Source organism: Rhineura floridana, chromosome 6 (assembly GCF_030035675.1).
Source record: "Rhineura floridana isolate rRhiFlo1 chromosome 6, rRhiFlo1.hap2, whole genome shotgun sequence".
NCBI classification, from domain to species: domain Eukaryota; kingdom Metazoa; phylum Chordata; class Lepidosauria; order Squamata; family Rhineuridae; genus Rhineura; species Rhineura floridana.
In genome coordinates, this window is record NC_084485.1 from 44,040,240 (window position 1) to 44,054,861 (window position 14,622).

Below are 14,622 nucleotides of genomic sequence, written 5' to 3' on the forward strand. Positions count from 1 at the left end.
TCCTCAATATGGTTTATTGTTCCTCATTTAAAATAATATCATTAAACAAAATGATCAACCTCCAAACACTACCACCACACAAAACACAACTAAACAGAACAACGGAACAACATAGTTCAGTTGGTCAATTATCAGTCAAGGCTAGGCAAAAACACCTGGCTCATAAATGCTAGCAAAGTAGGTGATCAGTGGATAGATGTGGAGAGAGAATTCTGCAAATGAGGCACCACCACAAACAAGGCCCTTCTTTGCTGAAGATCTTATTAATGACCATATTCAGTATATGCAGACTGCAGATGCCTCCAGGTGAGCCGTCTTCCCAGATTTTTGCCCTAAATTGATGTGAGCATCTTTTTCAGTCTTCACCATTCACCTTTCTGTTGTCTCTCCTATTGTCTAGCAACGGCTATCAAAGAAATGAAGGAACAGCATAACTTCTCAGATAAATTCAGAGACACCTTCCTTCCAGATGGTCAGCCCCTACTGCCTGGCATGTTTGTGAGAAGACCAGACCTGGCTGCTCTTCTAGACTTGCTTGGGTCAGGAGGGATCTCAGCTTTCTACAGTGGAAATGTGACACAAGAGATTATTTCAGAGGTGAATCAACCCTATTCTTTGCCATGTGTGAGTTGTTATGTGAATTTGATGCCAGATAGGCATTGATACCACACTGATGTGTTTTGTCTGCATTATAAAGTGTCCTAGAAAGCAGTGGAGGCTGGACCATTAGGGCAAATGGGGCACTGTTCCACCAATCTTAGCCAGCCCATCAAGATTACCAGTCCACCAAACCCACAAACCAGCTCTTGTTGTTGCCAGCAGTTACCAACTGGGTCTAAAACCAACCCTGAAAGGTTGCATGCTGCCACCACTCTGTCCAACCAGGCTTAGCCAGGAGACTTCTTAGCCTTTTCCAGATGTCCTTAAGATTCCAAGAAGCAAGAACGAAAAACTAGACTTTCTGCTTCTGAAGCCTTGAGGTCACATAATTGCTCAGTAGCAGTTAACCAAACTGGTTAGGAACTGAAATAAATACCAAGGCTTTATTGAAAGAAACATACAAGGTATAATTGAGGTAGATATATTAAGAATAAATAAAAAAGCAACATAAAAGGAGAGCCCAATAACATTAAGAAATATAGTTATGAAATACAATTAAAAAATCCAGTTGGGATGATAAAACAGAATAAAACAAATAAGCTGATCCTAGTTCTAAATATCTCTAACACATATCCTAAAGAGCATTGACCCCACCAGGAACAAAAGAAGGTGTTACAAAAACATCAGGCAAAAATGTGGGACACCAAGATCAAACTGAGAGCTGATTTTATAGTAAAATGCAAAGCAACTGGAGTGAATCTCTTTGACCACTCAGGGGGCTTCTAGGCCGGAACTTTCCAGTGCCATGGCAGACTACATTTCACAGCTGAACTGAGGTCCACACTAGCAGGCCTTATTCCTGGACCTTGAAGCACAGATAGTACAAGTGCTCCACTCATCCCATTTAGAATAGACTTCATTGCAGAGGTAGGATTTTACCCAGAGGTCAGCATGGAACCATTTTCTTAGGTAGAAAAACCATTCTTGATATCCCCTCCCCTACCTGCCTGTCTTCTTAGTTAGAAAGAGTCCAAGAGATGGCACTGGCTATCAGCTTAAGCCTCATATTCACACCTTTATTCCACTATTATTCCACTTTAAAGTCATGGCTTCCCCAAAGAATCCTGGGAAGTGTAGTTTGTGAAGGGTGCTGAGAGCTGTTAGTGGACTCCTGTTTCTTTGACAGAGCTCTAATGGCCAGAGTAGTTTAACAATCAGCCCCTCTTCCCAGAGAATTCTGGAAAGTGGAGCTCTGTGAGGGGAATAATGGTCTCCTAACAACTCTCAGCACCCTTCACAAACTACACTTCCAGGATTCTTTGAAGCCATGACAGTTCAAAGTGGAATAAATATCTGCTGTGGATGTGGCCAAAATGTTACCTTGTAGAATTCAGCAAGGAGGAGGATGGAGACCAAACTAGAATTAGGTGTCTAGAACGTATCTTTCATGAGTTTCAGCTAATAAAATCCCACAAGTAGCTACCAAATTGAATAGTCACTAGTAAGATTTTTACAGTTGAAATTCATGAATGAGCCATGACAAGGAAACATCTAGACTCAGAATGAAACATGGTAGGAGTAGGAAAATTGTTGTAAACTGCCCAGAGAGCTTCGGCTATGGGGTGGTATACAAATGCAATAAATAAATAAATAAATAGATAAACTTTGAGATTATTGACTGGAATTTATCTGATCATTGATCTTTTTTTAACGTGGATGGGAATACAAGATTTGGATTTTGGGATATCCTTAAAAAAAATTGAAAGCAAAAGTACCTTTTTTGGCCCATAAGGAAAAAAATCCAAAGTGTGCAGGTAAGCAATGCCTTCATTACTACCAACCAAAATGTAATTAATGCTTTGGCTGGTCCTTGAAAAAGAGAAGTTAGCTTTTGGATAAACACTAAACAATTTAGTTCAATGCACTGCTGCCTTTGGGTGTATACTATTTACCAACACTCTCCGAGTGTGGATCTGTACATAACCAAATACAAAATGGCACCATCTGCTCACAAGAAGGTGATCTCAACAGGCTTGAAGGAACCCCAAGGTTTTTAGAAGGGCTGGGTTCAGTGCCAGAGCACCTGCTTTGCATCTATAAGGCCCCAGGTTCAGTCGCCAGCATTTCCAGGTAGGGTTGGGAAAGACTCCTGCCTGATAACTCTGGAGAGCTAATGCCAGTCAGTGAAGGCAGCACTGAGTTAGGTGGACCAAAGGCATGATTTGATATAAGATGGTTTCCTATGCTCCTGAAATCCTGAATAATAGTCTGTGAGAAGCCTAAAGAGGAAAATCCCACAACAGATCAATGATGTCTGATCGTATTCAGTAGTAATGGAAGACTTTATTTTTTTGGGGGGGTGACAGAATATGGGGGAGATGTGGAATGGAATATCTTGTAAAAGGGCACGGGTGGCTAGAATGCTGAACAGGAGTTCTCTACACTTCAACAATTTTATTGCAGGTCTCACTTGTGAACAGCAAAGTCATATACACTGCCTTTGAAGATGTAACATGATTTCAAATTTCCAGAGCCACACAGCCTAGTTTGTTTTTTAAACAATAATTATAAGCAAAACAGCAAATATGATGCCAGACACATACATATATGCACTGTATGTTGTTGTTTTAATCAGCACTTCTGAAAACACTAAGCAGGTTTAAATGTGAAAAGCAGCTTTTTGGAAGACTGCCAAATCCCTGGGGAAATTGGATTTCTCTATCTGTCTCTCTCTCTCTTTGTTTCCTGGGGAGGGAAAGGGGCACAACAAAGGAGGGTCACTCAGATATCTACATTTAACTAGTCTGTGCTAAACTGCTAATCCTCACTGTCCCTCTGCAGTCCTCTGGAAACCTAGGAAATGGCTGCCATAGAATAAAGAAGCTCTAGGAATCAAACTTTTATAACAATGCAAGGAATTGTGACAAGGCAATATGTCATTAACACTTGATATTGACACCAAGCAGCGGGCATCAGAGGGCCCCCTTCAGACAACCAGTTTATTGAACATTCATTCTGATTTGTTTGCAGGGAGATTAGACAAGTTTGGCTGTTTTATGAGCATTCACTCTGATTTGTTTGCGGGGAGGCTAGATGATGTTGCATCAAAGCAAGTGTTACCCCACACTTTCCAGTGTATTTTCCTATCACTTTCCTTATTGAAAAAAGTCTGATATTTTGAGGTAGCAGGTTTGTTGAGAGAGAACTTCCAATCAACTATAATTTCACAATCTGAATTTGCTGGTATGTGATTGAATCCCACCTGAAAATAGTGACAGTGAGAAAGCACCCAGAGTCAGAACATCCAGGTGGCACTACAGTAAATAGCATGGGAACACTTGATCCTGCAGCATTATTCAAGCAAAAGGCTGAAACAGACATAATTGTGGGGAAGTTCTGGTTTTGATCAGATCAGCAGAAAGGGGTATTTAATCCTTCCATGATGCATAGTTTTCATGATCAAAATCCCCCCCCCCCTGCTGATATTAGCCCTGCTGGAGGGAATGAAAAAAAGATACAGAGATGATACATAGCAACATAGCCTTCAGATATCATTTTGGATTTTTTGAAAGATAAAGTTAAATATTTACAATGTTTTAACCATCCTGAAAACAACGCCCATATTCATGATAGTCCAGAAAATATATTCTTGTGATTCTGATGTAAGTAAATAAATGCAAGAAGATTTAAGTTTTGTTTTAAGCTTAATGAATCTGGAGCAGTGGATTTCAAATGGTTCTGGCCAACCCTGGTTTTTTTTGGAAGCTGCACAGGAGTTACAGTAGATTAGTAATGATGGCAGACAAGTGTCTGGAAAACCACTTACAACTGATCTTGTGCACAGATGCAGAGGAATGTTGGTTGTGTTCCAGGGCTCACTCAGGCCCAACAAGTCTGGCTAGTGTCCTATATGAACTGTGTGGCCTAGGTTAGGGCCCAGAATCCTCAGCAAAATCAGCATTCTTCAACAGACAGGATGGTATGCCAAGAGTTCCTTGAATGTAGACACTTTGAAAAACAGTGATCTAGAATAGACAGGGTATAATTTTGGCATTTTAGGTGATTTTTAGGCAATTCTGTTTCTCCTCCTTGCTGTTGCTGTCCATAGTCCTACCTTCTCTGGCTTAGAAACAGTGACAAGATAGAGCAGCGTCCTCTACTCACTTTGCACTCTCCCTCTGGCTGCACAGACTGGGGCAGAGGGAGAAGGCAAGAGAATCAGCAGCAGTGAGATCAGCCCATTCAGAAAGGGGACTGAGGACATCTGCCCAAGGCCCCTCCCTCAAAAAAAACCTGGAACTGGCAATGTTTGCCAGACAACTGGACCACATGTAATTGTTCATTTGGACTAGTGGAAGGTATTGTTAGCTTATTGCATGCAAATATATTGCTGTGATCCTCTTTGCCTAGGTGCTTAATTTTGGAGGTACCTTGTCTGAAGAAGACTTCAGTAACTACACTGTCTTGGTGGAAAATCCAGTCCATACAGTATATCAAGGTAAAATGGTACATCTGTGACATCTAGGTTGGTATCTCTTACGCCATGTGGTTGGTCACTAATGTCTCCCAATTTTAGGTAAGAAAAGTGGGTTTAGGAAGCAGAGACGTTTTCAGAATAGAGGAAAGCTTTGGCTGCATTTTGTTTTCATATTAGTGCAGTGCTTGAAATATGGGGGTGAAGGGAGGGCCCTTAACGAAACCCACATGCCCAACTGTGATATCGTGCTAAGGGAATTGCATATTGGGATTGGTAGTAAAATAAGGCTGGGAGATATAGAACAGGAAGGGGAGGAGTTTGAACAGGTGGAGCAGAATGTGGCTGGAATAAAGTGGATGAAGACTGATCTCTGGTGTCTCTCTTAAATTGTCTACAATATAACAATTTTGGCGACGAGGATGGGATGGCGCTTTTGCCTTTGTCTCCCCCACCACCTTTCCTTCAAACCCCGGGTGAGCCTGTGATTCCATTTAGTTCTTGGATTAGAATGTTTGATACATATGTACTAGCCATTCATGATGAGGAACTTCCAGAGGCAAGAAAGCGTGCATTAGTTATTTATTTTTTGGGAGCAGAAGCTCAGAGAATCTTCTATAATCTGCCTGTTGTGGATGATAAATATGAGACAGCTTTGACTGCTTTTTTTTTTTTTACAATAATTTTTATTCATATTTTCATAAAACATACAAAACAAAATCATAAAACATTCAAAGACAAAAAACAAAACAAAACAAAAATGATTAAACAAAAAAAATAAAATGTTGACTGCCCATTTGTCACATATCAAATCAGTTATAGGTCCACAATATATAACAATCCTGTCTCTTAAATCATATTATAAAATCACTTTCCTCCAGTAGTTATCTTAATTAATCATCAAATCTCATAAACATTACTTTATTCTTTCCACAAAAAGTCAAAGAGAGGTTTCAATTCTTTAAGGAATATATCTATCAATTTTTCTCCAAATAAACATGTCAATTAATCCATCTCGTTAATAATTATAATAATCTTATTGTCATAACCATAGTCCAAATAAACATTTCGATTAATCCATCTCATCAGAATCTGTTAGGTCCAATAATTTCAATAGCCATTATTCCATTATCCCTATTAGTTCCATCTTCCATCTTCAATAGTCCTGTTAAGTCCAGTAATTTAAGTGTCCAATCTTCCATTATCAGTATTCCATAATAATCTTGCTGTCGTAGCCATAGTCATATAATAAGAGTCTGATGGGAATTTCCTCTATCCCAAATATTTTCTTGCCATCCATTCTGAATAAGTTGCTGAAATACTGTTGTAAAGTCATATCTGTGTTCTTCTTTTTTACAAAATGCACTGGCTCATCTCTTAAGAGTTTTTCCATTGTCACATGGCTGCAGTTAATTCCATAGATTTTCTCTATATCAAGCTCCATCACATCATTCCAGTCCAGAAGATTATCCAAGCCATTGATAACTTTATCTCTAATATCTTCATTAATTTCTTCAGAGATAACGTTAAATTCCAAACAGTAGATTTTATTTCTAAAATCCATAAACTCCAGATCTTTTTCCAATTCCACATTTGTTCCAATCTCCAGGGCTTGTATCTTCCCTTTATTTTTTCTTTCCTCATCTCTGATCTCATTCTCCTCTCTCACAGGATCCCCTATTTCTTTAAACTCCTGCGTCATTTTGCTCAGTTCAATTTTCAGCTCCTTACTACCCTGTCGCAGGGTTTGTTTCGTTATCTCAATCTCATCCATTATTTTCTGAAACATAGTTACTTCCAGATTCTCAGCCACTTTCTTGATTGCCATTTTTAAAACCACGAAAACAAAGCAAAACAAAAATAAAGAAAAACCACTTCTTATTTCAGCAACAATTGGGTTAATATTCCAGGCTTGATGACATCACAGTATAAACAGAGCAACCTGCCTTATCTCTCTATGTTCAAGAATGCAAAACAAATTTAGTTCCCAGCATCAAAACAGTTAGTGGCGTCGTGAAGAAGCAGATTCATCAAAATAAAATAGACCAAAAAGAGAATAGTCCCAGACAATATAATATTCCTTGGAATAGAAATCAGGAATAGAAATCCCTCTTCTGTGTATATCTTTAGAATGCACTTCCAGGACAGCTTTTTGCGACAGAAACAGAGATAAGCTGTTAATTTCGTGGATAACAGAGAAGAGTTATAGCTCACCCAGAAGCTGTCCAAAGCCGATCAATCTGACAAATCTCCTTTTGCTGCAACAATTTAAACCAAGTAAAAAAAATAATAGAAAGAAGGGTGCTTGCCTGTTGGTCCGTTGTCTCTTTAAAGAAAAGATAAACGTATCGCTTAAGCAGATAGAGCTTGTTCGAAAGTCCGTCCGGCATTGTTGGCTGGACCTTATCTCGTAAATTAATGAAATCCAGTCCTCCCAACAAAAACAGGCTTTTGAGGTTGATCTCTACGTTTCTCCCTGCCCGGGAGAAATTTCATCAGTCAAAAAAAAAATGTTCTGACTGATTTATATCTGAATAAGCTTCTTTTGAGGCGGGAGCCCGTCCCAAAAGCAGGCACAAGCGAAGTCACCCTTCCCGGAAGTCTGAGACAGCTTTGACTGCTTTAAGGAATTTCTTTGTGCCTAGAGTCAATATTGTGGCAGAACGCTATAAATTTCGCCAGCTGGGACAGAAGCATGGAGAAAAGACAGATCAATATATTGCTGCTTTAAGAGAATTGGCTGTTACTTGTAATTTTGGAAATATGGCAGAGGAAAAGATTCGTGATCAGTTGATAAAGAAGACAGGGATGCCTCACATCAGGGAACGCCTCTTGCTAGAACCTGACCTTACCCTCCAGAAAGCCATGACAATTGCTAGCCAGATAGAAACTCCAGTGGCAGAAGCGAAGTTAATGGGTCAAAGCATGACAGAACCTGTACAGGCTGTGCAGCCTTTGCAACTGCAGAAAACAAAAAGATCTTTGGGCAATGTTAAAGATGGTGCAAATAAAACTTTGCAACCTGCAAAATGTGTACAGTGTTACTGCTGTGGTTCAATACAACATGCAGCAAATTATGCTAACTGCCCTGCAAAGGAAGCTCAATGCAGACAGTGCAAACAGAAAGGACATTTTGCACGGCTCTGCCAGAGTACCCAGTTCTTGCAACCTACAAATGAAGTTGCTGTACCAGAAGTTACTGTTTTGAGCGTGGATGATCTTGCTCAGGCCTCTATAGTGGATAGATTGACATGCATTGTAACAGTGTCTGCCCTTGCAGAAAACACTTCTCAGGATATTGAGTTGATGTTAGACACAGGCTCTGCAGTTTCCATACTACCCAAGTCAGTTTACATGCAATACTTTTGTAGCTCACCACTTACAGCACCTAAACTGCGTCTCATATGTTATTCAAAAAATCCAGTTGCAGTTCTTGGTTGTCTAGCAGCAACAGTAGCATTAGAAAAATGCTGTGGCAGCTGAATTCTATGTGGTACCAGAGGGAACTCCCATTCTGGGGAGAGACCTGTTTGTTGCATTGTATATGCAAGTACTGAATGGGACTATCACTGCAATACCTTCCAACAGTACTATGGAGCCAGCATTGCTTGCAACTGTAATCACTCACAGAGGCTGTGCAAAGGGGTTCATTCACAGTTAAAATTAGAGATAATGTGAAGCCAGTACAACAGAGGCTGCGCCGGTTGCCATTTGCTGTGAGAGAGGCTGTATCACAGGAACTTAAAAAATTAGTGCAGAATGACATCATTGAGGCAATTGATTCTTCTGAGTGGGTTTCTCCAGTTGTGGTAATACAAAAAAAACCCAGGAAGTATTCATCTCTGTGTGGATTTGAGGGAGCCAAACAAGGCAGTGGTAATTGATAGCCACCCACTCCCTCATATAGAGAAAGTCTTCACTGAACTGAGTGGGGGGCACAGTATTCTCTACCCTTGACTTGCAAAGTGCTTATCAAGTTTTATTGCATGAAGATAGTAGGGACCTCACAGCATTCATCACCCATGACGGTTTGTTTCGTTTTAAGCATGTCCCATATGGTTTAGCATTGGCCCCCAGTGCTTTTCAAAAGATGATGTCGCTCATCCTTAAGAACCAATCAGGAGTACAGTGTTATTTGGATGACATCATCGTGGTGGGACAGACGCCAGCAGAGCATGATGAACGACTACATGCCGTCTTACAGTGTATAGCTGATGCAGGATTAAAGTTGAACCTTTCTAAATGTGTGTTCAGATGGACTGAGCTACCTTTTTTGGGACATATTATATCACAAGATGGGTTAAAACCTGGTCCAGACCATGTTAGAGCAGTTACAGAGGCCCCACCACCTAAAGATGTACAAACACTACGCTCCTTCTTGGGTCTTACATCTTGGTATGCAAAATTTGTGCCTGATTACGCATCTATAGTGAAACCTCTATGTCGGCTGCTCCGTGGATCTACAACCTGGGCTTGGACATCAGATGCACAAACCAGTTTTGACGCAGTTAAGTCTTTGATTATACAGCACTAGCCTTATTTGATCCAGCATTACCTACTATTGTGACTACTGATGCCTCTCATTATGGGCTTGGGGCTGTTCTAACTCAAGTTCATGGAGACAAACAAGAAAGGACAGTTGCATTTGCATCCAGGACATTACAGGGGGCAGAAAGGTCATACTCTACAGTTGAGAAAGAGGCACTTGCATGTGTCTGGGCCACAGAGAAATGGTGCACATATCTGTGGGCTCACACATTCACATTACGCACTGACCACAGCCCTTTGACAACCTTGCTGACATCTAAAGGTTTAGGGAGAGCTGGAATGAGAATTGCTAGGTGGTCAGCTAAGCTATTGGCTTTCACATACAGGATGGAGTACAGGCCTGGGACTGAGAATGTAACAGCAGACTGTTTATCCCGCCTACCTCTGCCGTCAACAAACAGTGAGCATGAAGATGATGCAGAAGTGGTTGCTCTCATTGCACCTGCCCTGACAGCCATTTCCAAAGAGCAGTTTACAGCTGCTTGTTTGGACTGTCCAATACACGGCAAGTTACGGGATGTCCTTGAAGGGAAATGGCCACGCCACATGCGTAATGAGGATCAGACTCTGTTGCCTTTCTTTAAAATACGCGATGAGCTGTCTCTACATGATGGTCTTGTAATCCGTGGTACTCATCGTCTCATTGCCCCACCAGAGTTAAAGTGAAATTGATACAATTGGCCCATGAGACACACCAAGGGATTGTACGAACGAAGCAACGATTGCGTGATTTATATTGGTGGCCTGGTATGGATAAGCAGGTTGAAGATACTATTAAATCTTGTGTGACTTGCCAGCGTCATGACAAGACTGCAATCACACATGTGCCACCATTGCAGCCTGTACCACTTCCTGATTTAGCTTGGGAGAAGTTGGCCATTGATATTGTTGGCCCATTTGAGAGGGCACCTGCTGATTGTCGTTATACCATTACCCTTATAGACTATTTTAGTAAGTGGCCTGAAGTGGCTTTTACTTCCCACGCTACTTCTGCAGCTGTTATCACCTTCCTTTCTGCAGTTTTCAGTCGAGAAGGAGATCCAACGGAACTGATTTCTGACAATGGCACCCAGTTTACCTTGGTAGAATTTGAGACTTCCCTGTCAGAAAGAAATATTCGCCACAGGCGCTCATCAATTTACTATCCGCAGGCAAATGGTGAGATAGAACGTTTTAATAGGAGTTTGAAACAATGTCTACAAATGGCTGAACTAGAAGGTAAAGCGTGGAAACCCTTTGTCACCGATTTCTTACAAGTTTATAGATCTACCCGGCATGGCACAACACAAAAGTCCCCAGCTGAATTGTTACATGGACGGGAGATGTGCACAAAGCTGAATGTTGCTGGACTACTCATGCCTAAGTCAGATGCTTCTTTACAGCCAGGCATGAAACAAATAGTATACCAAAAACAACAAAAATGTAAGAGGTATGCAAATTGCCAAAATGGAGCTAAGGAACCAGGGATATGATGTGGTTCATTTGTACGGGTCAGGAAACAAGGCATCCTGCGGAAAGGGGAACCACGATTTACACTCCCCTTCAAGGTACTTGCCAGAGTAGCGAAATACACCTATAAACGGTCAGATGGCTGCATATGGAATGCCCGCCATCTGGCCCCTATTCAGCATGACCCAACTTCATATGACCAGATCGGGCAGGCTACGCATCTGGCCCCTGATTGTGGTGATCCAGCAAATAATATTACTGATAACCTAGTTCACACTGATTACTCTAATGGATTGCCTCATGCACAAAATTGCCAACCAGAACTCCTGCTTGATCAACAGTTGCCGCGCAGCAGGCGACCACCTGTGTGGGCTAAAGACTATGTTATGTAATTTCTAAAGCAAAGAAGGTTACTAGGTTGGTTATTGTTTGCTGTATTACATATATGTTTGGTAGGGTGGCAGGAAGTAGTTTTCTTAGATAAAGGGGATATGTGATACCGTGTTAAGGGAATTGCATATTGGGATTGGTAGTAAAATAAGGCTGGGAGATATAGAACAGGAAGGGGAGGAGTTTGAACGGGTGGAGCAGAATGTGGCTGGAATAAAGTGGATGAAGACTGATTTCTGGTGTCTCCCTTAAATTGTCTACAATACAACACCAACCCCTGACTCCTCCAACTTTAGTCAAATCATATCCTCCTGTAGTCTTCTAAAAATGGTAACTAAGAAGGGAGTCATAAAAGAAAAGGAGGCTGGGCTTTGCCTGTACCTTTGTAATGCAAATAATAAATTTTTGATTATGGTGATAAGTGAAGGCTATTGAACATCTGACATAGATCTGGGTGTTTTTGTTGTTGTGTTCGCATGCACGCACACACACACCCCCATCATGCAGAAGTGAAGACCTGTGAAATATCATGAATTTTAAATAAGTAATAAATATTTTAAAGCTAACTCACACATATATCTCAACTCCCCCTTTCTCATACACTTTCATATCCACTCTAGCTTTGGGAAAGGGCTGTAGCTCAGTGGTAGAGCATCTGCTTTGCATGCAGAAGGTCCCAAGTTCAACCTCTGGAATTTCCAGGTAGGGCTGGAAGTGACCCCTGCCTGAAATCCTGGAGAGCCACTTTTAGTCTGTGTGGACAATACTGAGCTAGATGAACCATTGGTCCATGTCAGTATAAGGCAGCATCCTATGTACATCATACAGGAATGGGATGAAAATCTCTAGCACTGGGCTAGCCAATGGGGTACTCTCCAGATGTTGTTGGACTCCAACTCCCATCATCCCTGGCCATTGTAGTAATAGTATTAATAACCTTTATTGCTCAAAGCCATTAGCCACCGCAAAAAAACAAAAATGCATAAAATACACGAAACACTACAGAATACACCAAAAACATCCAAAAATAAATATATACATTGATACATAAAAACCTACGTTAGTCGACGTATGCATGTAAATTTAAATCATTGTAGGCTCCTCTATCATTGTGCTTGTTTTATAGTTGCAACCCAGACAACTTTTGACCAGCGTGCCCTGGTTTTGAATGAACCAGGTCGTGAGTTCAGTATAATTACAGGTTGCTGGGTCTAGTGTGGGCCTTAGGGACATTATTACATTGCTGTGATGGCGCTGCCCAGTTGGACTTTGGGTCCTGAGGCAACACTCTCACCCTATGCATAATCTGTTAGTTGGAGAGTTCCCCAGCCAGAAGCTGCTTACAAAAGACAGAACTAAACCCAAAAGTTGGGATCTAATGAGCTATTTGGTTTCGTGAGAGGGGCTTGCATTATCCCAGTGCATGTTTTTGTCATTGTTTCCTTTGAAGGTTCGATCCCTGTCCATTATCACAAGCTGCTTTTCAAATGCCTGTTTCAAAGGCAATTTCCCACACATCTGATGGAGACATGCTGCAGTCTGAAAAAACAAAGCCTAAGGTTGCAATCATCTACACATTTACCTAGGAGCAAGTCTCATAGAACCCTGTAGGGCTTATTTCTGAGTAGATGTGCAGATGGTCCTGCAAAGTTCCCCCCTTCCCCCCCAAGACATTTTTATTGATTTTCAAAAATAGTACAGCAGATTATACTATCCAGTACATTTATTTTCCAAATAAACAACCAAGCACAAAATACAAACTCATGTAGTGTGGTTCACTGAAAGTGTAAAGTTACAAAGTAGATTCATTAGAAGGTATCATTCAAGTTGAGAATATCAAACTGACATCCACATTCTCACTGTAATATGTGTATATAACCTCTCCATATAAACTTGCAAAGTCCCCTTTTCAGTGGTTTCACTAGATTCTGGACAAAAAGTGGGAAAAATCTAGCATGTCTGTAACATTCTGCTTCTTTTACCTTAACAGGTCACCTTGTTCTCAGTCCATCACCTCCACATGTAGGTCCTGCACTGGTCACAGCTCTGAACATCCTTGAGGGTTTCAATATCACCAGCCAGGTAGCCAAGGAAAATATCCTCCACTGGATAACAGGGGTAAGACATGCTTAGCAGAATACTTTGTTTTTGGTAATGATGTGATACAGACTTGTGCCTTCACTGAGAACTTTTGTGAGAATCATAGGAAAAGAAACTATAAATGGTTGTAACTGAGGGTTAAGTAATAAAGTCACTTGAACTGGTTGTTGTAGTGACAAAATTTCGCCCATCGTCAGTTTGGACTTTGGAGTTCCTGCTGGTTGGAACCAGAAATCAGATTTATTTTAACTTACGTCCTAAAAGCCTAATCCTGTACTTGCTGGGTAAAATTTATTTTGGTGAATCTGCCATGTAACGATCCAGTAAAAACAATACGATTCAGCATTTAATGTGATCACAACTGCCTTGGAAGTTTGCATGCATTTCACCTTCCTCTTTCAACAAGACTTTTAAGTAGAGACCTTGTCCAAGTCTGTGTCTGTTTTGGAATTGCTTTTTAAGATGTTTTTAAAGTTTTTTTAAAAAACCCTATGTTTTTAAGATGTTTTATTTTTAAGAAGTTTTAAGATGTTTTTAATGTTTGATTCTTTGTTTGCTGCCCTGAGCCCCTTCTGGGAGGAAGGATGGGATAGAAATTTAATAAATAATAATAAACTGGGATATTTTTAGTCCTTAATGGAACCAGGTTCCATGAAGCTCGAGATTTTAAATCTTATTGGCCAGTCTCTTGCTTTGTTTTTAATGGGGATTGGTAACATAAAAAAACCCTAAAAGTTGCTGCATCCGTATTATAATGCACTGTTGTTAAAAGAGAATATTTAAACTAGCCAGGCTTTGCATAGACACTATGGTCTTCAATCAGGTGATTCAAATTGCAAGATTTTTGGAAAATAAAATTATATGAATTAGTTCTTTGCTATCTTTGTGCTCTCGCTCTCCTACAAGGCAGATGTAGCAAGTTGATATATATATTAGCTAAAAGCACCTCCTTGTGGCATATCTTTTAAACGGTTTGTAAATGGGGCTCATACTGCCATCTTCTCTAAGGCTTAGAAAAAATACTTCTTCCAGTGATCTATCTACCACTAGCAAGCTCTACT

The 14,622-nt window shown here is 40.6% G+C and overlaps 1 protein-coding gene across 3 annotated transcripts in view; it reads left to right on the plus strand.

Moving 5' to 3' along the window:
* The window catches only part of GGT7 (gamma-glutamyltransferase 7), a 69,360-nt gene that overhangs the window by 38,700 nt on the left and 16,038 nt on the right, over window positions 1–14,622 (plus strand). For all 3 annotated transcript variants that reach the window (XM_061631606.1, XM_061631607.1, XM_061631609.1), the window contains 3 exons: window positions 401–597; window positions 5,011–5,098; window positions 13,452–13,579. In XM_061631606.1, the coding sequence (XP_061487590.1) occupies window positions 401–597; window positions 5,011–5,098; window positions 13,452–13,579 (413 nt within the window). The remainder of the gene's footprint in view (window positions 1–400; window positions 598–5,010; window positions 5,099–13,451; window positions 13,580–14,622) is intronic.